Source organism: Dermochelys coriacea, chromosome 7 (genome assembly GCF_009764565.3).
Source record: "Dermochelys coriacea isolate rDerCor1 chromosome 7, rDerCor1.pri.v4, whole genome shotgun sequence".
In the NCBI taxonomy this organism is placed as follows: domain Eukaryota; kingdom Metazoa; phylum Chordata; order Testudines; family Dermochelyidae; genus Dermochelys; species Dermochelys coriacea.
Genome location: NC_050074.1, coordinates 55,963,389 through 55,989,719, shown reverse-complemented (window position 1 = coordinate 55,989,719; position 26,331 = coordinate 55,963,389). Strand labels below are relative to the sequence as shown.

Below are 26,331 nucleotides of genomic sequence, written 5' to 3'. Positions count from 1 at the left end.
CAGCCACAGGCGGGCCGGACTAGCCGCATGGGCTGATACACAAACGGTCTGCCCCCAAGCCCTGTGGACGGGGCTCAGCCCCGGGCGATCCGCCTCCGCGGATTCAGTCCCCGCTGCCCCCGGGGCGGGACCCGCGCCAGGCCGAGACCGGATCGTTTTCTCCGGAACCCGTCACAGGGACGGGCGGTCGACGCTGTAGCGCTCGATTGAGTTGGTCTGTAGGAGGGGGCAGCCGCATTTCCGCCCCGCTGAGCGGCCGGCCCGTGGATGACGTGCTTAGCAGGCGCCCGGCGCCGTTGGCACGTCACCGCTAGGGGCGGGGTAAGCGAGCCGGCCGGCTGGCGAGGACGGGACCAGAGCCCCATGGAGCCGCCAGGGCAGACTCGGCCCTGCCCCAGGTACCGGCGGGCGGCAGCGTCGGTCCCCGGCTGCTGCCCCTGGAGACAGCAGGTGTTTCGGGCCAGAGCTGCCCCTGCCGCGGCGCCTTCACCCTTGCGTGGGAGCCCGCGCGGGGAGCGGGGGCTCTAGGCCGAGGCTAGACTCGACTCGGCGCTGCTGCCTCGCTCTGTGCGCGGGAGCCCAGGGCTCCCTCGCGGCTGCTGGGCAGGAAGTGGGGCTGCAGGCGAGCTGGTGCCCCAGCAATGGGCGGCTCCCTACTCCATCGCCCGCCCCCGCCACAGCGGGCGCCCGGCCGGCCGGCTCGGGTCCCTCTGCAGGTGACGCTCTCGCTGTGGCTTTCCCTGGGTTGAAGGCTCGGTGATGAGGGGGGCAGAGGCGTCGGCAGGGCTGACGCGGCTGGACTGCGGAGGGTGCGTGTTCCGGCTCTGGGTGGAAGTGACTCCCCCGGTACCTTCGCTGCTGCTGCTGGAATTAGCTTGTAGAGGGGCACTCGCAAGGGTAGCTAGAAGAGTTACCGCCTGACAGCCAGGCTGAGGCAGTTGCTCTAGCTCTGCCTTTTGAAGCATGGAAATCTAGTTACCGCTCCACATTTTGACATCCCTTTAGAAAAATGGACAAAACTTGAAGCAGAAAATGTATTTTCTCCCCCGGAGGCTGTTTCTGCTGCACAATGTGTTTCTTGTGTCCGCCGTGCCTCATCAGAGGGTGCTGGGCTCTGTTCTGCCGCAGCAGAGCCACTTGTGTAGTGCATGACAGCCCCTCTTCCCCATTTACATGCAACACTGGCTGCCTCTCCTGCAGACCAACCGTCTTGTTAGACCTTGAATGGGAAGCATCAGGTGTGCAACAGAATAGGTGCTAAACAGACTGGTTGGGTGCAGTTGGCCTCGCGCTGCAGCTTACTGTCCTCGCTGTTGAGAGAACGCCTGTCCAGCAGCTGGGAATCGGGAGGCCTTTTCGGCAGCCTGAAGGATGGAGGGCTTGACTGGAGTGGGAGCACGTCTGAGATCCCCTGGGAAGCTTCACAAGAGAGAAAATCCAGCCCCAAGCTGGGAGTCTGCTAACAGCAGCCCTCTAGCGACTAGTCTCTCCTTCTGGCAGCTTGTTTTCTGGACGTGCTGGTTGGCTGCTGCCCAGCCACTGTCGTGAAGCAGGTTGGGCTTTTACTAGAAGCAGGGTCTAACTGGCTCCAGGGTTTACCTGCCTTTGCTTTTCCTTCAGGGGCCATCTCCTGGACCTGCCCTGGGAGGACATCCTGGTGCCACACATACTCTGTCATCTGCCGCTGCGACAGCTCCTGAGCCTGCAGAGGGTCAGCAAGCCATTCCAGGCTCTCATCCAGCTGTACCTGGCCAACATACGCTGCTTTGACTCTAGTCAGGTATGGGAGAGCTCTACATTTGGCGCTGGGGAGAGCTGTTATGTGTGGGAAGAACCTACAATGGGAAAGTCAGGCTAGGTAGGAGGGAGGATGGCAAATAAGTCAGAATATTTGCTCTGGTTAATGTCCCCTACTGCCATGCTTTCAGGGGCTGACAGGAGTGATTCAAGTCTCAGCAGCGTGCAGATTTGTTAATAATAGGCCATTAGGCTGACAGTAATGATGAAACCAGAAGCCCCTCCCATGGCCCTATCCAAGCACCAGCAGGGGGGAGCAGAGAGGTGCTAGGTTGGGAATGGGACAGACTCTCTCTTTTGCCTAGGTGTGGAGGCAGATGGGAATGATGCATACAGCTCTGTGAAATATGATGTGTCTAGATGGGTCTGGCTCCTTGAGGCAGGGGGATGGGAATATGATGTGCGCAGGTGTGTCCAGCCTTAGGGGCTGGCACTCATCACGCCAAGCATTCTCCCAGCCCTACTGGGAAGGTGGTATGTGGGGCTGCAGGGATGGCTCTTCCTGATGAGTAGGAAACACAGGAGATTGTAAGTTGGGCCTCCGTGAAGAGCTGGTCTACACACAAATCAGCACAGAATTAGTAAGAGGTGTACAGTTACAAATCAAACCAGTGGAGTTATTTTAATGCAAGTCTGAGTGAACACATTTATTATGGAGTAGCAGTGGCTCAAGTGGATTTAGTTAAATTCAGTTTGTTACCAACTGTGGTTAAATTCACTTGAGCTGCAGTTATTCAAAAGATGTGTGTTCACATGAGGACTTCCACAGCTTAGGAGAGATTGGATGGAAGGAATAACTGGCTGGAAAAATTTTAAAAAAGAACAAAATGGGCATTGCTTGCCCTAGCACTGACTAAGAGGGGCAGGACTGTCTGCAAGTATTTACAGCTGGAGAATGTAGAGAGGCAAGGATTTAGAAACAGAAGCAATTCAATGGCATTAAGAGGAGGTAACCTTGGATTGAAGAGCTGGAATAACTTCCTGATGGCAAGAATTCTCATACTGTGAAATGGTCTCCAAGGAAAGCTGTGGGAGCCCCATCCCTTGGGCCACTGAAATGGAGAAGCTGCAGGAAGTATTGCAGCCCTGGTGGGGGGGGGTGGATCTGGTGACCTACCAAGTCTCCTCTGGCTCTTCGCTCTTTAATGTCTCTGATGCAAGGAAGAGAGTAGTGAGGGAGAGAATCTAAGAGCCAGAGCAGTGCTGATACACTGGAGGTCTTGTTCTCTGTTCTCCCAATGCAGGTTGGCCCTCACCTCCCCAAAACTGCTTTCTGTAACCTTCTGAAAGACAATGAAGTTCTGCAACAGCTGGCGCTCCAGAACTGCTCTGATTGGCTGACTGACAAGGAGCTGCTTCCTGTGATTGGCCAGAACCACCATCTGCAGCAGATCCAGCTGAGCAGCTGCCTGCAGCTGAGCCGGCATGTGCTGGTGGCCATCTCACTGAGCTGCCCCCATGTGCGCTGTCTCTCCCTGGCTCACTGCGAGTGGGTGGATAGCCTCTCTCTGCGCAGCCTGGCTGACCACTGCAAGGGACTGGAGTCCCTGGACCTGACAGCCTGTCGCCAGCTGAAGGACGAAGCCATCTGCTACCTGGCGCAGAAGTGCAGCAGGCTGAAGTCCCTCTCTCTAGCTGTCAATGCCAACGTGGGTGACACGGCGGTGGAAGAGATTGCCAAATGCTGCCCTGAGCTGGAGCACCTGGACCTCACCGGGTGTCTGCGGGTCAAGAATGAGTCCATTAGGTACCAAGTTTGCTTAAATGTGCATGCAGGGTGGGGGCTCTCCACATGGGGTCGGGGGGGGGAAGATCAGAGAGAAAGAAGGGAGGCTGAGTCTCTTCCTTGCTCGCTCCTGTGGTGCTGGGTGCAGTGGCAGCTCTGGGCTGCTGGCAGGCCCTAGAGGACAGCGTAGACACTAGATGTAACGGATGGGGACTTGGCTACAGTAAGCTCTCTGGGACGCCACAGAGAGGGATCAGGATTGAGCTGATCACCAGATTATCCTCTCCTGCGTGTGCTCTATGCCCAGGCAAGGCCCTCCTCCCATGGGACAGGGGTACTGTGTGTCACCTTCCAGTAACGGTGCAGGAGGGTGCTGGGAGCAGGAGCTGTTGCCTCCAGCCTGCGCTCTCTCTTGGCAGGGTCCTGGCTGAGTACTGCACCAAGCTGCGCTCGCTGAAGGTGAAACACTGTCATAAGGTGGCCGAATCCAGCCTGAGCATCCTTCGTGGCCGTGGGGTGGAGCTGGATGTGGAGCTGCCGCTGCAGAGGGCCCTTGTTCTCCTGCAGGATGGAGTTGGATTTGCCCCCTTCATTAACCTTCAGATCTAGAGGAGGGGGACAGCTGCTGCTGCTGCTGCTGAGAGGGGAGAGTGCGCCCAACTGGCCTCTGCCTCCTGGAGGGTGCTGTAAGAAATTGCTGCTGAGACACTCGGAGGGAGCAGTCAGTCCCATCAGCATGGCTGGTCCTGATAGGGCTCTCTGACCTCCCTCTACCACCCGCCCCCTTGGTGCTCTTTAGCCACTGCTGTGTTTGTAATGGGGCTCCCCTTTTGCCTCCTGGGGGAAGCAGCAGCACTTTGCAGTGGTGTGAAAAGCGAGAGGCACTCTCAGCGATGCCGTGGTGCTGAACACATCCTGGCTGGGCCAGGTCAGCTGGTAAACAGGATATATTATTTAAGCAATATTTAAAATCTCTAAGTCCAGCATGCTGGGCATCGGCTGTACAGAGAACAGGATGCTGTGCAGGGACTATGGCCGTGGATTGTCTGCAGAACTGTTGAATAAACCAGACCACCTCTGCCCTATCGAAGGGAAAGTGCTGAGCTCTCCTCCCAGCCAGGACAGGGCTTGGGGAGGGAGTCTCAGTGATAGCTACAGCACACTGGAACGACCTTGTCAAAAATCGGTGGGCCATCTCCCAACAGCAGTGGCACGGGCTAGTTGCCCTGACCATGCAGCTGGGGGTCTGGGCAGCTAGCCTGTACCACCATTTCTTGCATGTGCTACTGCAGCTACACCACTGTTTTTGGCACCTGGCTCAGCGAGAGCTGGGAATCACAGCCCTAGCTCCAAGTGTGGGCTGGAGGGGAAAGTGACACTAGCCCTGGAGGGCGGGCCTGATTCCCAAGTGCGATGGCAGGGAGAAGAGCGAGGCCCCTCTGGGTTCTGTACAGCAGGGGGCAGATACCACTTACTGCTGGGGAACTCAGTTCACATCCGAGTTTGATCAGAAATGTAGCAAGCCTTCATCCTGGGCTGTGTCCCCTGCTCATCACAGGGCTGGTGGCTGCCACTCAGGTTCCAGCCCTGAAATAGCAGGGCCCTGGAGGGATGTCCTCAGCTGCTGGCCCCATCGGACTGCTGCAGATCCAGCAGGAATTGTGCTGGCAGAGGTGTGGGGAGCTCACAATACCAGGCCTAGTTTCTAACCTAAGCCCCCACAATCACTGTGCATTCAACATGCTGAAGGAGCTGCAGGTAGCCAGTCTACAGGCACCATCTCATGCCTTGGGTGGGGGTGCGGCAGAGACAGAAAGATGCAGCTTAAGCCTCCAACCAACCATGAGGGTCTGCGGGTGCGCGACCCTTCCCAGGAGCAGACGTACTCTGGCTGAATTCCACACTGATTCACGCCATCTTTACTAACAGTCACGATCAACAGAAACACCATTGCACAAACATTTAAAAAGACGGCTGTGAACTGCACTAGCCACACATTAACTATAAAAGAATCCCCATGCAAGGAATGGCAGAGAGGTCCAGGACACACAGCAGCTGTGTTGGTCAAATTTGCCATGGTGATGGCTGGCTCCTTGCTGCGGAGGTACAGATTGGAAGGTTACACAAACAGCGTGGCTGAACAGGCTCCTCGAGGACATCATGCTATAATTAGAGGCTGATGCTGGCTCCTAGTGGTAGGTTAGTTCCAGACAGAGGAGTGTAGAAGGCCCCTCTCATCCTTCCTGCCTCCCCGGTCTGTCCCGCCATGCCTCAGCCAGCAAGGCAGAGGAAGATGCCTTGGAGGGAATGTCAGTCAGTGGAATTTGTATTTCTTGGCTGGCTTGAGGCTGATGTAAGTTCTCTTCATCTCCTCGCTCTCTGTCTTCTTAATGTCTTTGTACCTTTCTCCCTTTGTACTCACCACCTGGTTGTCAATGTAGCGGATCAGTTTCTTGGGAGCCTAGGAAGGAAGTGAAATTGATGTGAAGTGGAAAGTGATGGGAGCCCTGGGTGCGTCTGCAGGGCAGGGCTTGGGTGGGTCTTCAGGGCAGGTGGAATTGGCATCAACTGAAAGGGTTAGGTTCTGTCTCACATGTTCCTTAAGAGCAGGACTAGCTGATCTCAGCGGCTGGAGAACGCTGTGTGAGTCTTGGCTAAAGAACAGGTAGGAAAGCAAGATGAAGCCACGGGGGTATACATACACCCCCACGGGGAAGCACAGCATTAGGCTGAAGTGGTAAACAGTGACAGCCCCTGCTGCCCATCTTACACCTCTCTTGGCTCGACCAGTTCCCCCTTCCTTCCAGCCAAAGGCTCTGTGAAGGGGGCTTTCACTGTGACAGATTCACTCTGCTGCCAACCTGTAGTTAGACCCTGCTATAGCCAAAGACTCTCATAGCCATGCCAACCGTGGCTCTCCTCACCTCCTTTGGTGGCACCGGCCTGTGTGTTTTCTGGTCCTCCTTGCTGTCCACCATCATGTATCTGAAACACAGTCGGGGATTAGTGAAAGCTGCAACACACACGACACTGACTATCATGAGCTACTCACATCCCATTTCCTTATCCCCTGCCCCATTTTCAGTGTGACCTCAACACCTGCTGCACTCCACTTCCAGCTGGAACACTGGAGATGAGCCCAGGACTAACAGTGGGAGGGAGGACGTACTGCAGCATCAGAGGTGCTATCCTTTCAATGGGTGGGATCTGCACAGCCAGCTAAAGGACACTGGAGCGACGTCCTAGGCCATGTGAAGTGTACCTGAAGGCAGACTGGCTACATGGTTTGCTCAAGTAGGCCCAGATCCTCCAAGGTATTTAAGTGCCTAGCTCCTACATGGCAGTTAGGCATTTAAATACCTTGGAGAATCTGGGGCCATAATCCTTGCCCTGTCAAGGGTTGCTCAGAGGTGGAAGAGCCAAGTTCTGGTCTATTTTAGGAAGCAGGTTTGCTACTTTCCAATCTCTGTGGGCAGGCAGCATCTATGATGTGTTCTGAGCACCATGCAGCTGAAGGACTCGACCGTGAGATGCACAATGGTGGATTCCTGGTAGCACAGTGCTGAAGTGGCTGCATCTCTCCTTTCAGAGATGACTACTCCCCTTCAAAACTTCATGCGCTTTGCTAAAGGGTTTTGTTTGAGGGGTAAAGTGTCACCTCGCTTCATGTTTGACTGATGCACAGGTACTTGCTCACTGCACTGATGAGTTCTTTACTCTCATTGCCACTCTGGAGCCAATACAACTAGGTGACAGCACAGCCAGCCTTGATCTTTCGTCTCCGAGCTAGGATAGCTGCTCCTGTGTATTTCCAGCTAGAAGACTGCTCTCGCTCACTGTGCTTGAGTTGTGTTGTAAGGACCTTGCCAAAGCCACCATTAAAGTGAGGTTAGCATATGTGACTAAATGGCACCTTTTTATTCAACATGTCTGCTCCCTCGCGATCACACCAAGCCTGTGTCAGATCAGCTGGAGCTAGGTTAGCCCTTGGGAGACAGCACTACTCTGGGAGAGCAAGCTGGGTTCTGTTCTGCCTTGCTCACACCCGCCAGCTGAATTCCAGCTGTCACTTATTGCTGGTGGTGACATAGGGAAGCGGAAAGAACCAGCCTGGAGGGGCAGATCCCAGCTGGGCAGGTGCAGGATGCAGCTTCAGCACTTACGGATAGTGGCTTTAGGCTCATCTGAGCCAGACGTGGTTGTAAGAATCAAGAGGGAAACCCCGAGCAGAGTTCACATCCCTTCTCTGATTGGACCTGCATTTTGAGATTAGCCATGGCCCAGGCATGCCAGGATCCTTCCCTTACCAATGGCCCAACTGCAGAGTGGCACACACCAAAGCTCTTGGATAGGTCACTTTGGCAGGGTAGCTGGGTGGGCAAGTTCCGTTTGTGACCATTTCCCCAAGCCCCTCATCAGAGCCCATTCTTGCCACTAACAAGGACATGAGCAGATCCTCGCTGCTTGGTACTTACTTCTGTAAGATAAATTGTTTGAGGTCGTCTTGTTTGGGCGCTCGGCGGGGCCTTGCTGTCTCCTGGGATTAGAGAGTAGGAAAGGATGTGCGTGAGCTGCAAAGCCATCAGCTGTCCAATTCCATCCTGTTAGCTAGTCCCCGTGTGGAGAAGCTACCCCGGATACTGGCCAGTCAGCGTTAGGGGAGGAGAATGCATGGGGCACAACCTCTCTCATGGCAACCCAGCAGGTTGGACAGTCTGTACCTGGAATCCATGTGGAAGGAGCCAGCTCAGTGAGATCTCACTGCTCTGCTCACAGGGTGAGGACCTGCTGGCCTTTTCCATTTGCTATGGGGACATGGAAGATCCCCACAGCCACTTTCAGAGGTAATGAACCATGTTTCATCTTAGTGTGATGCCCTGCTGTATTCGTGGACACTGGTTCCTCCAGTCCCCCCCAGTGCTGCTGCCAGGGCCACAATACCTTCACGTTAGCGCCCCCTGGGCCAGGTTCCACCTTCTCCTCCACCAGTAACTGCACCGCCTCGTCCAGATTTCCCAGTGCCATGGCTAGTGCCTTCTGAGCCTGGCTGAGGGTGCAGGCTGGGAACATCTCCAGGAGCAGCTCCACCCCATCCTTCAGGTCACCTTCTGCTCCCTGGTCAGGGTAAGACAGACCTGGGCTGATTCTGGAGGGCAGCAAAGGGCTGGACACTTTAGGCCAGGAAAATTGGTTTCTGGTAAGCCAGATATTTTTCTGCAGAACCAAGTCTCCTCACACGGGCAGGTGCAAACCTCTTCCCGGAAGCTGGGGAGCTAGTTATGGGCTTAGCTCTTTGCAGGCTCTGCCCTCACACACAGCAGCAAGGAGTCTGGATATTATTGGCTTACCTCTTGCCAGCAGATCTGTAGTCCCCCAAGGTAGGTCTTCTGGGTGTCAGCTCATTTGCCTGCTGTGCTACTGCACATCCACCCCCCGCCCCCCCGAGACACAGATTCTGGGAACTGACCCATTTACCTGTAGCCCTGACAACTGGCACTCCCACCGTGTGGAGTCGCAGCAAATGGGGGCGGGGAGGGGTTTAAGCACCGCATGCTGCTACCGCAGCAGAGATGCTGAAGTGCAGTAATGACAGTTTCTGTAAAGCATGTGGCAAATGGTGACAATCACCGAGCAAGAAGAGGGCATCAGTATGCACGTTCTAGCCCCAGTGCAGGGGGAAAGAGCAGGGATGGGACCAGGTGCGCAGGGAAGTGCTCACAGTGGGAATACCAGCTGAGCAATGCTCTCTACAGCTGGAGCATGGCCGATGGGCCACGGAGAGTAAACGCTGAATTGCACAGAGGGGATGGAGGATGATCCAGCACAGTACAAACAAGTTCTGCAAACTCTTTCTTCAGGAACCGCAGCACCCACCACTGAAATGCAGCCACCTGTCAGGTGGAAAGGGGAAGCTGTACAATGGTTTAGAACAGGAAATGGAGAATATAAGAAATTAGAACTTGGGAGGGGATTTAGGGATGCAGAATTCAGCAGTCAGAGTCAATATTTGGCTTTTGTGAAAAGTCCCGCGGGATTTTTAATTACAAGCAGGCAGATGCTCTGCTACCTCCCATCCAGAAAGTAGCACAGCGTCCCCCAGCTGCAGGGCTGGTTCAGTGCTGATTCAGAGGGAAAAGCACAAGCTGTGGAGTTGCCCACACCACGTCTGGCAACCTTTGAGTTTTCCTGGGAGGTTTCCCCTCCCAGTACTGACAAGACCCTGCTCATCATATCACACAAGCTGAGGTCACATCCTGAGATAATATTGCTTCCGGCCACTGGCACCACATAGACCCCTACAGAGCCAGATTATGTCCAGCCCCATATGGTAACCTGTGGCATGCAACTCTGTTTGTCCTGTGTCTAGTTCTATATGGCAACATCCCAGTACCTGAGCCATGGCTCCCTCTGCTGGTATATGCAGCCTCCCCTCATCAGAAGCTCCTGCACCCTGCTCATCACTCTGGTTCAGCTCTTCAGCAGGGGCACTGCTCACACTCTCCACAGTCTTTTGGCAAACCTTTCCTTAAAGACACAGTGCACGTTTATTTGTGAGCAACCCTGTAAAAGGTTACAGCTACCTACAGTTTTCGTTATGGGAAGGACAAGGTTGCTACTGTGCTGCATGCCGGCACTAATTCCTTTCTCCATGATTGGTTTCCAGCCAATGCTCTTTTACTGCTGCCAATCAGGTATGGCTGCCACCTTGTTCATACAGCCTGCAGTGGGGCAGGCTTAAGGTTGTTTGGGTGCCTTAACTGTGTGTCCAGACCTTAGCATGTTTGGATTTCTTTTAACTGACACCTTAATCTTTTAAATGAATTCCTGGGTATTGCTGGGGTTGGGGTAAAAATTACACCATCCCTGTAGTGTGTTTTATTAAGTGACCGGTACATACTCTTAATTGTTGTCTAGGAATTAATTTACATATAGGCAAGGCTCCTGCACGGTGTAAGGCCCAGTGTACAATGTGGTCAGGCTGCTTTGATGAAACCAGCATTATACTGGGGGTATGTGTGTGGAAGATGGTTAATGCACCAGATTGAGAATCAGCATCCCTGGGTTCTTTTCTCCCAGCTCTAACACAGACTCCCTGTGTGTAATAAGAGGAAGTCATTTAGAGGGTATATGCCTCAGTTTCTCCATCTGTAAAGTGGGGATGATATTTCCCCGCACATGTGAGGCACTTTGAGATTGTAGCTTGGAGGATGCTGTAGCCGTGCTGTGTATTATTGTTATACTATCTGTAGGCTGCTCTCCGGTATGCATGATAAGGGAGGGTCAGTCTGCTCTATTATGTGGGGCCTTTTGGCTCCAGATAAGATGCCAATGAGTCTTCGGTTGGACAAAATCTGGCCCCTCTGCCCCGATGGGTCTCACCTCTCATCCAGCAATTGCTGCAGCCAGCCCCTAACTCCTGGGTGGGTTAGAGCAGTTCCTTTAGAAAGGCATCCCATCTCAATTTACAGATGCCAATGACAGAGAATCCAGCTGACTCTCTGAGGCTAAGTATCATGTACAATAGACTGTCTGGGTTTGCAACCCTTGAACCATGCTGCTAACGGGAATGCAGAGAGAAATCCCCAACTTACCGGCTTTGGAAGGAGGATTTGACCTGGTCTGTCCAATCCTGTTTCCAAACTATACACAAGACCCCTCTAGATACCTCAGGAGCAATAGTCCTGTACAGGGAACCTTCCCCTTACTCTGCATTCGCTTTATATGCGGTTGGAATCACCAGCAACCCCAGGGATTTGTTCAAGTGGGTTTCCCCACACAAGTGCCTCTAGTTCAGCCACAAACAAGTGCATTCCAACCTACCAACCCTCCCACATGCTCCTGTCAAGACTGACTTAATCTGGTCAGAAGTCACGCGATTCAGACTCCCATGTGAGACTCTCCTAAATATCCCAGCTTAAATGGCAAGATCATGCATTGTTCTGTGACGCTCCCCATCCCTCAGAGAACTTAAGACTAAAACCACATCCTTGATGCACCTCTGCATGCCTGAGCGTCCACTGTGCAACTTACCTTTGTTGCGAGCTTCACTGAGCCTTTCCGAGAGGGCAAACATCATTTCACAAATGTTCCCGCTACAAGAGACAGTCGCAGTGTGATTGGCATAGGGAGCATAAGCATTGTCGCCTTCTAACACAAGCTTCTCCTGCTGATCAAGGTACCTACAAGTCCCCCACCCTGAAATCACTGTATAGTTTCTGTGTAGTATTCCCCACACACCTGGCAGAGGTTGAGAGAGTCACTAACAGCAGACAGCTGCTTCTGGAATTCTACACTGAGCACATGCGACTCAGTCTATGCAAAACAACCATATTGCTGAGCCACCGATCTAGAAAGATGGACCCTGTAAAGCCAGTGTGTGCAGCAGGCTAGTGCCATAGTAAATCCAGTACAACAAACTGGGGTCTCAGAAAGCCTGGGGCCGGCTTGCAATCTGTACTGCTATTAGTCATCATGTACCCAAGTAAAGGCAAGACTCCGTACACGACTGCATGGTTTTGGGACCAGAAGATCCTTAAACCAAAGCACTGAGCTGCTTGATGCAACAACTGAGCTCTGTGGTACTAAGACACTTAGACCCAGTTCTTGAAGCGTGGCACGTATGTCCTAGATGATTAGAGGCACATACCTGTTGATTTCTGCAAAGCCAGGGATATATGCCTCCATCATTTCCACAAACATGTCCATATCAAAGTTCTCCTCGGATGACTCTGGTGAGCCTAGTTCTTCCAGGACACTAGCGATGTAGGAGAAGAAGACTTCATCCATCCCGCTGGAGACAAGGAGAATGCAAGCTTAGGGAGTTGAGCTAACAGGTACTCACCACCCTAGTGCCCTTCCACCTAGTGCTACTGCAGTCACAGGACCCACTTGGCCAGTTTCCTGTGCTGTGATTGGATCAGATCTCACAAATGAAGGCACATAGGACCTGGTCAATAGTTGTAGGGCAGATTTTCAGGGATAATCTGAGGTGCTGCAGAAAATGACTTGTGCAGTTTAATTTGTCACCGTCTTCCTTTCCAGTCAGCACTAAAGTAATACCCCAGTACACTGCTGGGGGAGGAAAGACACTACTGTTGGAGTTACAGTGTCTGAGCAAGGTCCTGAGCACTTGTGACAATGTTAATTTTGGTATTCTGGGCAGATTCCAAGGGTAATTGCACTCTGTAGACAGAATTTCAGTTTAACAATCTACTGGATGTAGTACTCTTCTTCACTTTCTGTCCTAAGCCTGCATACAGCTGCCACTTACTGCAAAACAGCCACTGCATTCCAACCTAGAGATGGCTGCATTTTACTAGTGGGCAAAGTTCTTGTTATATAAACTGTGTACGGGTATATCAGTCTGCTGTTTGAAAAGCACTTTGGGATCCCTTTAAGATGATAGGAGCTAGCGAGATCTGTGTTACTGCATAAGAAATTAATAACCTTAATCCTTAGTTTCACTGGAAGCTACTAAATGGTAACACTATTAAGCTATGGCTACACTGACACTTTACAGTGCTGCAACTTTCTCGCTCAGGGGTGTGAAAAAACACCCCCCTGAATGCATCAAGTTACAGTGCTGTAAAGCGCCAGTGTAAACAGTGCCCCAGCGCTGGGAGCTGTGCTCCCAGTGCTCTAAGATAATCCTCTCGTGGAGGTGGAGTACCAGGAACGCTGGGAGAGCTCTCTCCCTGCGCTGGCGCGCGACCACACTCGCACTTCAAAGTGCACTAGGCAGCAGTGCTTTGAAGTTTGGAGTGTAGCCAAATTACAGATGGTGCGAGGGCTCTAGCAGACTTTGGACAAATTACATGCGCCCTTGAGATCTGGATTGAGGGGCAGCAGAATACAATAAATGGAGGTTAGAACATCAGACCTGGAGTTTAATAAAAGGGGAAAAGGGGCAACTAATAGAAAGTCCAAATTCAAAAGACGAGCTGGAACATACCTGAGATCGGCATCAGGGATGTGGGACTGGATGAAGCATGTCAGCGAGTCTCGAATGATTCTTTCAAGATCCATGTCTCTTTAAATGGGTTTCTTTAAGTGGGGGGGGAAAACATATAAATTTCAGAGGCCAAAATGAGACAAAAGCATTCACATGCACAACACCTCCATGTAGGCTCATGCAATCAGAGCAATTCATGAACTCCACCGGTCCAGCATATTGGCCTCGGGAACTGTTGTAGGAGTTACCTGCAGTATGAGAAACCACCAGAGATATCAGCCCAACACAGGCCACTCTGTTTCACCGCTTCTCTCTGCTACTGGTGTCAAAGGCTTTCACAAGTGCAGAGTAAAGCTCCCTCGCTCAGCAGGTGTAGTACAGCTAGAAATACTAACACGTGGCAAGCTGCAGAGTTGTGGAATCAGATGGCAGGAGGGACTCCAATGAAGGAAGGCTTTGGGTGTTGCTTGCTCACCGAGGGTGAAGATGGATCTTCCAGCTAACAGTGTTTTCAGTGATGCCTGGCTTTGTAAATGGGTGGGAGACAGGATAGTGCCTTTCAGTGAAAGGGCAGCCTATCGCGGCTTTCACAAGGGAATACCAGGCAGGGCACAGCCAACTAGTCTGCCAGCCAAAATATCAAAGGTCTCCCTGTCAGGCAGGGCAGCGCCAGCGGAATCCTGCACAAACAGGAGCCCATTGTTGTGCTTTTTGAAGGAGCTGTTCTGTAGGTGAATGTGACCACAATGGGAGCATTTGATAACAGTAACTGAGCAGGGGTGTTCTAAGGATCACAGACCTCCCACGCAAGCAAGGGCAGGACTGCACTGTCCACCCACTCTCTCTCCTAGCAACAGAGTCCAGTCTGAACCCGCTGGAGAGACGCGATCCCACCGGCTGCCTCACTCGTAACTTCCCTCTTGTGCTTGAGGTACATGCCAGCTGATGGCACAGCAGGCAAGCTCTCCCTGCAGGGCCCGAGTTACATACACAGGCACAGACGCCTACTTGAGGATGTATCATGATTCCTGGTGAGCGACGTTGGCACTGTACAGACAGCCTGACGTGGGCACGACCCCAAGGAGCTTACAATCTATGGGCACGATCACACTTCCAAGGTGCATCAGTGGCAAACCTCCCTTCATTGGGAGCAGGACCAAACCCTAAATTAGGCAGCACAGGCCTCTAGGAGAGCAACCCTGTGAGGTGCTGGGCACCAGCTCCGATGGGAATCAAGGCTGCACACATCTCCTAAGAGAGGACTTTACCAGAGCTAACAAGATACAAACAGCTACCCCATTGTGCTCAGCACTGGGTTCCAGGGCCCCCGTGGGGAACCACACTTCCAGCCAGGTTATAAGCTTTGTTTTCATGCGTGAATACAGTTTTGGAGCCCCCACCCCCTTGGCCAGAGAACAGCAGGGCTCCAGTGTTTTCTGCAAGAGCCATCTGGAATTTATCTCCAGACACAGACCCCCCTGCGCCAGCACACTGAACACCAGACTGTGGCTCCACATTGGCAGGTACTCCATTGATCATGCCAGGGTTTAGAACCGATCACATCAGCATTCTGTGCTCAGCAGAGCAGGGAGCAGAGTAAACAACTCTGGCAAATGGGAGAGATTCATAGACTCCAAGGACAGATGGGACCACTGTGATCATTTAGCCTGCCCTCCTGCATAGCGCAGGCCAGAGCGCTACCCTGAACTAGAGCAGATCTTTTAGATAAACACCAAATCTTGATTTAAAAGTGGTCAGTAATGGAGAATTCACCATGTCCTTGGGAAGTTATTCCAAGGGCTAATTACCCTCACTTAAAAATTTACACCTTCTTTCCAGTCTGAATTTGTCTAGCTTCAACTTCCAGCCATTGGATCATGTTTGACCTTTGGCTGCTAGACTGAAAAGACCTCTCTTATCAAATATTTGTTCCCCACTTAGGTACACCGGACCCTCGCTAGAACGCACGTCTATATAGTGCAAATTTGCATGGAACACAGTCGCGGCCATGGATCCCAAATTTAATTACTTTAATTGCAATTAATTTTAATGCGGTCCCCGCGTTACCGCACATGGATTCCAAATCCTGCATTCTAGCGAGAGTCCGGTGTACTTACAGACTGTGATCCAGTCAATCCGTATCCTTCTCTTTGTTAAACTAAATGGGTTGTGGGATGCAGGGAAGAACATCTACACTCCTCCTGGTGGACAGAACTTCACAGCAGCTGGACCCAGGCTACAGTACTTACTATCAGATGGAATAAGAACCACCACTAATCTCAATTTGTTAAGAGCTAAAGGCTAAATCCACTTGTTCTCCCAAGCTCTTCTGCAACTCCAGCCTTCCGCCAGTATTCCCACTTTTCTAAATTTAATAGTTAAAAGACCCCTCCCCTGCCTGACTCTTTCCCATAGGTAATTAACAATGAGGTATCACTGACATCATTCTTCTTTGGAGATGCTCAAAAGCTTACAGTGAGGAGCATCAAAAAGGGAACCTAGATAAATAACATACCTGCAAAAAACAACAAAGGAAGGAAGACATCTCCAGCAAGACAAATGTATTATTGTTATTATTATTATTATTATTACTAACCAAAAAGGCTTCTTTGCAGTAATCGCAACATGAACATTTTCATTTCATAGCATTGCAATAAAACAAAAGCAAGGAAGTATCCTAGTAAGAGCTCTCCAACATGAAGGCCTAGCCACATGCCACCCCTATATGTGTCTATTTGTTGCACTGCTTTTCCATTTCGGCTTAGGAGGACTCTTTGATAGTAATTTTCTTGCTTCTGCAAATGTCATATCTTTCAAGTGTGGAAGCTGACCATAAACAAACACCTCTCTGCTGCCCATGTGTTGTTTTTTTTTTTAAATGAATCATATCTTCTTAGTTGACTGGCAAAAATCAGTTTGCCATCATCAACCTTGCAACTTATATCCACTGAAGAGCAAGCTAGATTCTCTTCTGTCTCAAGCATCATCAATCTATTTACTAGCAAAATTCTGACTTCAGAATCTCATTGTTGGGGAGACTGTACTAAGCAGCAGTTCTGCAGATGCCAAGCCCAACCTGCAATCGCTGGTCACTAGCAAATTCCCTGAGCTTGCAAGTCCAAGAAAGGTCATTAGTCTTTACAGAAACCATGGATGGCCAATAAATATAGAGCACTTGGGATGTCCTTTTTACAGTCACTACTAGTAGGGCGAGAGTTCATCACCCTCTTACTCAGACCCATCATGACATTCTGCTGGTAGGAGAAGAGATTTTCATCATTTCCGTGAGGCTGGCCAATACTGCTATGGGAGAGAACTGTAACAATAACTGTAACAATAACTTTTTCTGACAACCCAATTTACTGAACAATAGAGCACAGCCCACCACATCAAAGGCACTTCTGCGAGGTCCATAAATTAGTTGCTAGTAATTTATTCTGATCAATAGAACTGGCAAAGTCACTTGTCTCCTTAATCAACAGCACTTACAGGGGAGCATCAGACTGGGAGGAAAGGAAGATAAGGATAAATAAATCAGCAACTGGAATATTGCACCTCAGACCAACTACTAACTGATCATTTACAATCCCTTTCCCAAACCTCTGACAATTCCTGAGAAGATGTCGGTTTGTAATGATTTTGTCCCCCAGAATTACCCAGGCTGGTTTCCAAACAAAGGGAATTTCCAACGTTTATGGTAGGTAGGCAGACAGACATTAGAAAGAAGCTTCAGTCAATGTGCATAGAGTCCTTCTCAGCTTTCTCAGAATGACTATTTTAGCATCTTCCCAAACTTCATTTTTACCTCCAGATTTAAGATTTTGTTCTCAGAGAAACCCACCTTTAACAGGCCTCTGAAGAAAGGAAACCCTTTTGTGATAAATACATGAGAAGTTCCATGTCAGATGGGGGATGGGCAGAGTTTGGATAATCTGGGTGCTTTTCAATGAGTCCTCCATAGCCCTCAACTTCCCTGCCACAGAGGAAAATGGCAAACAGAAGCAAAGAACATCTCAATTGTTGAGCTCCCTTAGATCCTGGAACTACAGAAGGAGACTTTTTATAACACTATATGCTATGAACTCCCCCTGTTCTTTGATATCAATTAGTGACAAAGGACCTCCACCCCATTACTGCCACCACCACCACAGAATGTGAGACAGTCTTCTGGGATGTCTGAACCAGACTATCTCCTCCATATTGCTTAACCCCATCCTCAGTGGACCACACTCTTAAAGAGCAATGCCCATTTCCCATTCTCCTCCCAACCAGAGATCACCTTTCTTTGAAGGCTCCTCTTTCTTGGGTTATCTACTCACCAAGAGCACTAGCCTATGATGTGCTGATTGTGGTAGGAGTATTATGGCAGGACATGGTCCAGATTTATTCCCTGTCCAGGCAGACTAAATTGGCAAAGGCAGTCTTCTTTGCTCACACAGTAAAATACTGGTGATTATTATTTAGTGTACCCTCCAAAAACAAAAACAAAAAATCCAGCCACCCTTTTCTCAATCAAAGACATTGGTTTTGGAGTATTGCAGCTCAGACCAACTAACAAACTCTCCTTTTTCCACACCTTTCAATGCACAGACATTGGTTAGACCTCAGCTTCCCTGTGATGGTAGTCATTATTATTTTACAGATGAGGAAGCTGAGTCATCAAGTAGTAAAGTGACTCGACCAAGTTCATTCACGATGTCTGGCAGAACTGGGAACCAGAACCGGGAACCAGAACCCAGGTCTCCTGACTCCCAGGTCATTAGCAGATTCCAAACTGAATGCAGAGCATCCATCTCAGCAGAGGACATCAAAGAAATTTGCAAGGAAGTGTTAGTTCTTGGATCATCCTCATAGCAAGATGGTTTTTAAATGACGGGTCTGACAACTTCAGTAACTGAGTTAGATCCATTGCTAGGTCTCCACCACTGCCAGATGGCTGGGCCCAGTAGGACTAGCAGCTCCAGCATTGGAGTCCATTCTTTTCAAACTCACAGGAATCTGGAAATCACTACTTTAGTAAACTTAACAGATTAATCTAGTCAAAGCAACGGCCTTATGGGATTCTGCCTGTTGAAGTTTGGAGGTCATCTCAGCTTCTTATTAGTTGAAGGCCGATAAACTAGTCGATTCTCTCTATGCAACTAGCATTCTGTCTAAGAAACCCCTCTGGAAAGGGGTGTGATAGGATAAGGCTGCCTCTCGGATGAGCAGTGTGTGATTTCAGCGGCCTTGCCGGAGGCTAGTTTCTGTTGCTGGAGAGAAATGAGGGTTACAGAGTCAGGCATAGCGTGATGTGTGTGTTTGTATGTGCATGTTCTTATCTACACGAGTCTAGTTATTCTTAAACTGTGCACAAGCAATTCCAGGAACCCCAGTTCGGTCGCCCTCAGCTGCTGCCTTAGTGACTATTCCCCCACATCTCCAACCATCCTCCCAGCTGCTGGAACCTTCCCTCACTGGCTGATCCAGCATCCGCCACTCTAGAACTAGAAGACCAGCAGCAGATTCTCCCTTAGCAGATTCACCACACTGCCCTCTGCTGACCTGTTATAGCTCAGTGGATTCATTACACTATCCTCAGGTGCAATGTCAAGAGCAGAGCAGTCCTAGCTAGTGTGGTCAGAAGAGACAATGCTCCATCAGTTATTTTATCAGCAAACAGGGAGGTGATGAAAGTAAGTGGGTTCCATAGGCTCCCACGCCCCACTTAGTGGACAGAAAAACATCTGGTTTCAGATTATGATGTATGGACGGGAGAGGGCCAATTGGCTTAGTCTCATAATTATAAGTCTCAGAATGACATGTCAACAGGATAGTATTTTACCATATCCATCAACAAGAGCCATACTTAGATAAACCTATTCATTACAAAGCCAAGCCATTATATTCAAAGTGCAAAGATGTGTTTTTAATTTAAAGGCTGTAAGACCACAAGCATTGAGCCCTCAGAAAAATGAAAGAGGACAAGCACACCTGCTGACCCAGGCACCTGCCTCTGAGACACACCTCCTTCTAAGGTACACGGACCATCCCGAATTTCTCTTCAAGTGATACAGGACCTTGTATCTCAGATCTGTCCTTCCCTTTCACGTGGCACATTCATCTGGCATGATTGTGAAGTCTGAAGGCTCTGCTGCCTATCAGATTTCGTTTGTAGTTATTCTCCTGAAATAGAGAAAACTAAATAAAAATCCATGGAAAAATATTTGGAAACTGATTCTTCAAGATCAAACTAATCCTTGCAAATTTTGTTTTGTGTTATCGAAGTTTCAGAATGCCTTAGGACAGCAGAAAGGTCTTTGGTGCCGTACCTTCTTCTATTTATGATGTGAGAGGATTAACTGCGGGCTCTGTTACCAGATCTCATCTTTTAAACAGAGTTTTGCAGGGGATGAGGTTTATAATGCAGTTTATAATCCCCTAAACGCAGGGGAAATAATTTTCCCCAGGGCGCAAACACAATTGTACTGAAATGATGCTATCATTCTTTTAAGCCTCCAGCCACAACTGCAGTGTGGATTTTAACATAACCACCTCTTTGGTGGGGGTTAGCTGGCTCAGCTCTCTACGCAGAACTCCTTAATTATTTTTCACCATTATAAAACGGGCCTGAGAACTCTTCCTAGCTTCCTATGCAAAAACGTAGCTCTTCTTTCATGCATAGCCAAGAAATGGCATTGCTGTCATTCTGCCTTCATTGGTTCTTTTAGAAGAAGTGATTGTGTCATCCCCTTGCTGTGGTTACAACCTTATAGTTTTACACTGTCAAAGCTGAAGATCTCAGACCACTGGAATTCCTTGTCATTTTTTGAAGGGTCTTATATAATAAAACCCAACCTATTTAAGTGCTAACAGTGTGCTCAGGGGAGCTTACCATCTGAATACAGGTATCCTGGCAGGATGGGTTCAAGTTGCCATATTGGATGGACTGCTTATTTGGTTTACACAAAACTCATTTGGTCAGAGCTATTTCTCAAACTGGGCTGAGAGAAAAGTGGTGTCATTTAGAAAAAGGTGTGAAATGACTACTTGAAAATCTATTCCTTTCTCTATCAAATACCTTTGCTCACGGTGTTCTTGATGCTGTGGTTCAATAGGTTATTACACCATCCTAAATATCTCAGGGTATATCTACAAAGCAGTAGCTGTGCATGGGCTAGCCTACCTGAGCTAGTCTGAATCCAGCTAGCATGGGTAACAATAGCAGTGAAAGACAGCACAGCATGGGCTCCAACACAGGTAGTGCAAGCCGGCACAGATAAGCCCATACTGCATTGTCTCCATTGCTATCATGGTGTGTGCTACCCACACCAGCTGGATTCAAGCTCGCTCATGCACAGCTTTTGCTGTATATACATACCCATAAACTGTCATGGTCAGTTCTACCCACATCCATTCTCTGCTGTACCAACATGAATAGAAGGAGTTTTCCCTCCCCCTTACATGACCTACATGTTGGGTCTTTGCAATGGAGCTCTAGAAAACACTCTCCTATAGTTATGGTATGTTTATCATGGTACAGTACTAATGGAAATATCTAGTTTCATTTTATCCTGCAAACTTCTTGACTAACACACACATTCTGGAGGTGGAATTATCCCCAAATTTTGATTTTTTTCCAGTTTCTCTTAGTACATGTTACTTTAGAGTAGCAGGCCCATGAGTCTGTTGCTGGACTACAAGAATTTCACTTACAGGCAGGACAAGAATGTTCTCTCACATACGATGCACCTTTTTTTTCCTACTGGTGAAGAGATCCATGCCAAAGCTAGAGCCCTTTATATTAACTAGAGAGCTAAAGATGTATAATTATATAAAATTTTATAAATTATTTAAGCTTCATCTTTCAAATATCTCTGCTCTGGAAACACAGTATCAAATCCCAGTGGAAGCTTTTTATCTTTTGTCCTGCTGTAATAGATACACTGAGTTCCGTGCACTTTACAGCCTGTGGATCTTCAGATGAGACCTTAAAAAAAAAAGCCTTGTCTGCTCTACATGAACATTAAAGATCCTCCAGCATTTTTTGTAAGGATAGATGCTGTGATGAGGCCTACAGACTGGGCTGGAGTCTTGCTGAAACTAAAGGGCAAAAAAATCATTGTAAGCCATATGACAGCCAGAGACTTTTAGAAGATCACAAATTAGCAGAACAGCATGATAGCTTTAGTAAATGGAAGGAGGTGCCTATGTTTCAGGCACTGGAGATTATTCTTGAATGGTTAAAGTGAGGGCACAGGGATGGTTCATCATGCCCCTTCTAGACACTGTTTGAAAGAGAGTGCAGAGCATTATTGGAGTGGTGGGATCCTTGGGATATGGAAAGCCGTCACTTCAGCCTGTGAATTGTGGCCTCTGTGGAATACTCTGATACATCCATGGCATAAACCAGACCAGCAAGGATGTCAGACAACTGCTGTTGGATTCCAGATTATCTCTGGAAGTCAGTTAAGGTTGCATCGACCCCCTCGCTCATAGGGCTATTTTGATCACCTCTCTGTTTTTTTTCTAATTTTGTTTAACCAACTCTGAAATTAGCTGAACTACACAGAATCACTGCCACAGGCCAAGATAGAGATCCTGCCCTGATGCAAAGGAAATTGACCAGAAGCATGTTCCAAATGCTGTCCCAAGACTGAGGAAGTGAGATAGACAGGTGAACCTTGCGCTCTGGATCCTATGTATGAGCTGCTCGTTCAATGAAACAACAGGCATTAGAGACAGCAGCTATATTTTCCTTTATTGTTCTTTTTTCCCCCCTTCTTGTGCATTGCCTGTCTTAAAACAAACAAACAACAACTCCCAAAACCTAACCAACCAAAACAAAAAAAGGAACATTTTTCAACAACAGCTCCCTAGCTATAATCCAACAGCAAACTTGACTCGCACTGTTCTACCCCCGGAACTTTCAATACAAGCAACAGACTCTAACAATTTACTCTCTGAAACACTTTGTTAAACTTAAAAGAAAACTTTCTACAATGAATGGCCTCCAGGATATTTAGAGTTCCAGTATTTTAATGATTATGCTTTGGTTTTTGTTGTTCTGTGCATAACAAGTGTCTGAAGGACTTTTATGGTGTGGTTGCTATGGGAGAGCAGGTCAGGGTTCTTGTACACGTAACATAATTAACTGTATAGTGTTGCAACAATAAAATCAGGCTTCTATCAACAACACAATACCCTCCAGCCTGATACTTCTAATTAATACAACACATAGTACATTTGTCAATGGCCAGAATTTTCCCTCCCCTCCTATTGTCACACAGCATGCTGTGCATTGGATAGCTGCAACTCTCCTCTCCAGAGATGGCTGCACTTCAGAAGTGCTGTATGTATACAGAGCCCTATCTTGCAGTCCTTACCTAGGCAAAGCTCACATTTACGTGAATGGAAGTTTTGCCTGAGTAAGGACTACAGCTAGGCTTTGTAAGGCCTTTTGGTCATGTAGTATAGGCAGCAGTTCATTCTAGGACTGTTTAGCCCAAGCCAAGAATTAGGGAGACCTAGTGTGGGAAGCACAGAATGTGTAGTTTAGGACCAAGAGACAAGGAATCTATGTAGTAGCCTAAAATAATTTCCTTTATATTAATTATGATTTTTCTTCTCTATTGCAAAGGACACTACAATATCCTTTGGGATAAAAGGTACTATATAAATGTAAAATATTAAGCTGAATATGTTAATAGGCATAGTAGCCTTGGAATTTTGTGGCAACATTTCTCAAGTTCTACATTTCTGTGGTGTTGCTTGAAAAACCATAGAATTGGAGGACTGGACAGGACCTTGAGTGTATAATTAATACAGCAAAATCCTATTCCTAACCAGCAAAAGGAGCTGTGGTCCCAGCTATAGCTATGAAACATTACTTGTGTGTCTTATTAAAGCAATAAGACACCAGAGGATGGAGGCTGAGCTGTGCCATCACAGCACCTTTGCATTTTCAGCATGGGCCTCAAAAGCAAAGTGTTAAACTACCCGAATAATAGTTGATTGTTAAAAACAATCCTGAGCTGTAATCCCAGTTCTGACACAGACTGGCTGTGTGACCTTGGGAAAGTCATTTAATCTCTTTGATTCAGTTTCCCCTTGTGTAACATGGGGATAATGTTCAGTTACCTACCTCACAAGGAGTTATGAGGATTAGCTAATGTTTATAAAACACTCTGAATAAGTGCTAATAAGTGCTAAATGTTGTCATCTCAGCGTGACACACATCATGGAGTACCTTATTTCCTAATTTAATGCTGTTTTAAAAAGTAATTTGTTTAAATAGCAGCTATCTCCATACATCTGGGTGCTACAAAAACAAACTGGGACTAGAGAAAAGCAAATATTGTACCTAAAGTTAAACTAATCATAACTTTTGTAATGAATTTGTTACAACTGTGTCACTTTTCAAGACCCCCGTCCCAGTAGCTTTTATAGTATGTTAGCCAAGAGGCCAGAAGCATGAACAAGAACTCTAGATAGGTGTATGATTGTAAGTCAGGAGACTTCGAATATCACAATCCCACTATTATTAAGTGTCTGGAAGTCAAACTAAAATACAAAAATCTAGTTTAATTCCCTCATCTCACACACGTCTTCCCAGATCCATTACCAAGAAACCCAAGAGATCACCAGCAAAAGAAGAAAAACAACACAAACATGGAAGAGGATTGAAGACAAAGGCACATTTGATTTTTATTATATGTGGATATATTTTTTCTTGTAAATGTCACGTGACAGCTGTCAAATAAAGCAACACACAAAAGCAAGCAGGGCTATACAATTCTCTCAGGGCTTGGCAGACTGGTGTGATGTTATGGGAACCTCTCGGGCTGCATGTGTACACAATCCCCACCAAGGGGAATTGGGAACCATGGAGATAGAACCACATCAAGGAGTCTTGGGGATGCAGGCAGCATTTTAGTGGTCAGTCAAGACTGGGCTGTATTTCTGGCTCTGCCACTGACTTGCTGCATTGCCCATGGTAGGTCAGGAGGGGGACAGGTTTTCAGCAAGTGACCCCTATCCTGAATGCTGCCATTTTTAGATGTCTAACTTTAGACACTTTGGGGCTGATTTTCAGAAGGGCCTGGCTCAGCAGTCACGGCTCCACAGTTCCTAATGACTTTGGCTGAATTCTCAGCATTGCTAGAAGTCGGGCAAAGGTGCATCAAGTTGGGCAACCCAAAAAAACAAAGGCACCCAAAATCAGAGGCTGCTTAGATGTGGCCTTGGTCTCAGTACACCTTCGATCTGCAGAGAAAGGTACCGTGCGGATGCCGTCAGCTATGCTAGCACGGGCCCACGGGCGAATCCCACACCCCGTGGATGGCGCTATGGCCTGGCCATTCCACACGTGTCTATTGGGTGTCTGACACGCAGTCTGACCCAGGCGCTCAGGCCTGGCTGCCGGGTCCAAGGAGGGCACTCGGACCTGGCACTTCGCCCCCACACGGCGCTTCTGCTGCCCCTGCCACTCCCAGGGTTAGTCCTCACCTGCAGCCCCTGGCCCCGTGGGCGGCTGGGGCACAAGGGCCGGCCCCCCAAGCTGCACCCAGCACGCAGGGGCCCTGCCACCTCCTGCACGCAGGGGCCCCTGGGGACAGACACACGGACGCGCTCCCTCCTGCCCCCCCGACAGACACACGGACGCCCTCGGGACAGACATACGGACGCGCTCCCCCCTGTCCCCTCCGACAGACACACGGACGCGCTCCCCCCCGCCCTCCCCGGGACAGAATCACGGACACGCTCCCACCCCCCCCCCGACAGACACACGGACGCGCTCCCCCCCGCCCTCCCCGGGACAGAATCACGGACACGCTCCCCCCCCCCCCCGACAGACACACGGACACGCTCCCCTCCCTCGGGACAGACACACGGACGCGCTCCGACAGACACACGGACGCGCTCCCCCCTGCCCCCCCCGACAGACACACGGACGCCCTCGGGACAGACACACGGACGCGCTCCCCCCCGCCCTCCCCGGGACAGACACACGGACGCGCTCCCCTCCCTCGGGACAGACACACGGACGCGCTCCCCCCCCCGACAGACACACGGACGCGCTCCCCTCCCTCGGGACAGACACACGGACGCGCTCCGACAGACACACGGACGCGCTCCCCCCGACAGACACACGGACACGCTCCCCTCCCTCAGGGCAGACACACGGACGCGCTCCCCCCCCCGACAGACACACGGACGCGCTCCCCTCCCTCGGGACAGACACACGGACGCGCTCCCCTCCCTCGGGACAGACACACGGACGCGCTCCGACAGACACACGGACGCGCTCCCCCCTGCCCCCCCCCGACAGACACACGGACGCCCTTCGACAGACACACGGACGCGCTCCCGCGAGTCCCAGCGGGCCAGACGCAAGCGGCTGGGGAAGGCCGCGGCGCGGGGGAGGGGCGTCACCTGGCCTCCTGCGCGTTCCCGCCGCGGCCTCGCGCTGCCTCCGGGCCGGGTCCCGCGCAGTCAGGTTGAAAGCAACAGGTGACTCCCTCCGCCATAGAGTTGGGAGCAGGAGGCTAGAGCAGCTGCCGCCCAGTCGGGCTCCTGCGCCGCCATCTTTATTGTGGGCACGAGGGACTTTCCAAGCCGGCTGCAGAGGCTTTGTACGGTCGAGCTAGGGCGCCTGCCTGGCCCCTGTCGCTGCCTGGCCTGGAGCCAATGAGGCCACCCCTGCCACGCGCCCCAGTGCGCCTCCCACCCCCCGGGCCCCCGCAGTCCCCCTAGGGTTGCCAACTTTCTACTGGCACAAAACCGAACGCCCTTGCCCCGCCCCTTCCCCGAGGCCCCGCCCCTGCTCACTCCAGCCCCTTCCCCCCCTCCCCCACTCACTTTCGTTGGGCATGGG

General features: G+C 50.0%; 2 protein-coding genes across 8 annotated transcripts; one reads left to right on the top strand and one right to left on the bottom strand.

Moving 5' to 3' along the window:
- The first annotated feature begins 249 nt into the window (after positions 1-249).
- FBXL15 (F-box and leucine rich repeat protein 15) lies at positions 250-7,420 on the top strand. The gene is made up of 4 exons (XM_038408960.2): positions 250-398; positions 1,621-1,780; positions 3,042-3,544; positions 3,943-7,420. Exons 1-4 carry the CDS (start codon positions 268-270, stop codon positions 4,130-4,132), a joined length of 984 nt encoding a protein of 327 aa, XP_038264888.1. The 5' UTR covers positions 250-267; the 3' UTR covers positions 4,133-7,420.
- CUEDC2 (CUE domain containing 2) lies at positions 5,423-26,087 on the bottom strand. Of its 7 annotated transcripts, none has more exons than XM_043518280.1 (10): positions 25,890-26,087; positions 21,207-21,444; positions 13,476-13,567; positions 12,171-12,314; positions 11,555-11,616; positions 9,915-10,048; positions 8,465-8,638; positions 7,999-8,060; positions 6,448-6,508; positions 5,423-5,984 (listed from the first exon to the last, which is right to left on the bottom strand). In XM_043518280.1, the coding sequence occupies exons 3-10, from the start codon at positions 13,547-13,549 to the stop codon at positions 5,838-5,840; spliced, it is 858 nt and encodes a 285-aa protein (XP_043374215.1). In that variant the 5' UTR covers positions 13,550-13,567; positions 21,207-21,444; positions 25,890-26,087; the 3' UTR covers positions 5,423-5,837. The 7 variants fall into 7 exon arrangements, with proteins under 7 accessions (XP_043374215.1, XP_038264891.1, XP_043374212.1 ...); XM_038408963.2 differs by lacking the exon at positions 21,207-21,444 and adding an exon at positions 19,482-19,640; XM_043518277.1 differs by lacking the exon at positions 21,207-21,444 and adding an exon at positions 13,724-14,000.
- Between the last annotated feature and the right edge of the window lie 244 nt (positions 26,088-26,331).

Excerpts from the sequence above, each read along its gene's own strand:
- FBXL15 (XM_038408960.2), top strand. The coding sequence starts at position 268 with ATGACGTGCTTAGCAGGCGCCCGGCGCCGTTGGCACGTCACCGCTAGG. Across the intron at positions 399-1,620 it reads CAGACTCGGCCCTGCCCCAG|GGGCCATCTCCTGGACCTGC; the intron begins GTACCGGCGGGC and ends CTTTTCCTTCAG. Across the intron at positions 3,545-3,942 it reads GTCAAGAATGAGTCCATTAG|GGTCCTGGCTGAGTACTGCA; the intron begins GTACCAAGTTTG and ends CTCTCTTGGCAG.
- CUEDC2 (XM_043518280.1), bottom strand. The coding sequence starts at position 13,549 with ATGGATCTTGAAAGAATCATTCGAGACTCGCTGACATGCTTCATCCAG. Across the intron at positions 10,049-11,554 it reads CAGTGAAGCTCGCAACAAAG|GAAAGGTTTGCCAAAAGACT; the intron begins GTAAGTTGCACA and ends TGTGTCTTTAAG. Across the intron at positions 8,639-9,914 it reads CAGAGGGAGCCATGGCTCAG|GGAGCAGAAGGTGACCTGAA; the intron begins GTACTGGGATGT and ends TACCCTGACCAG.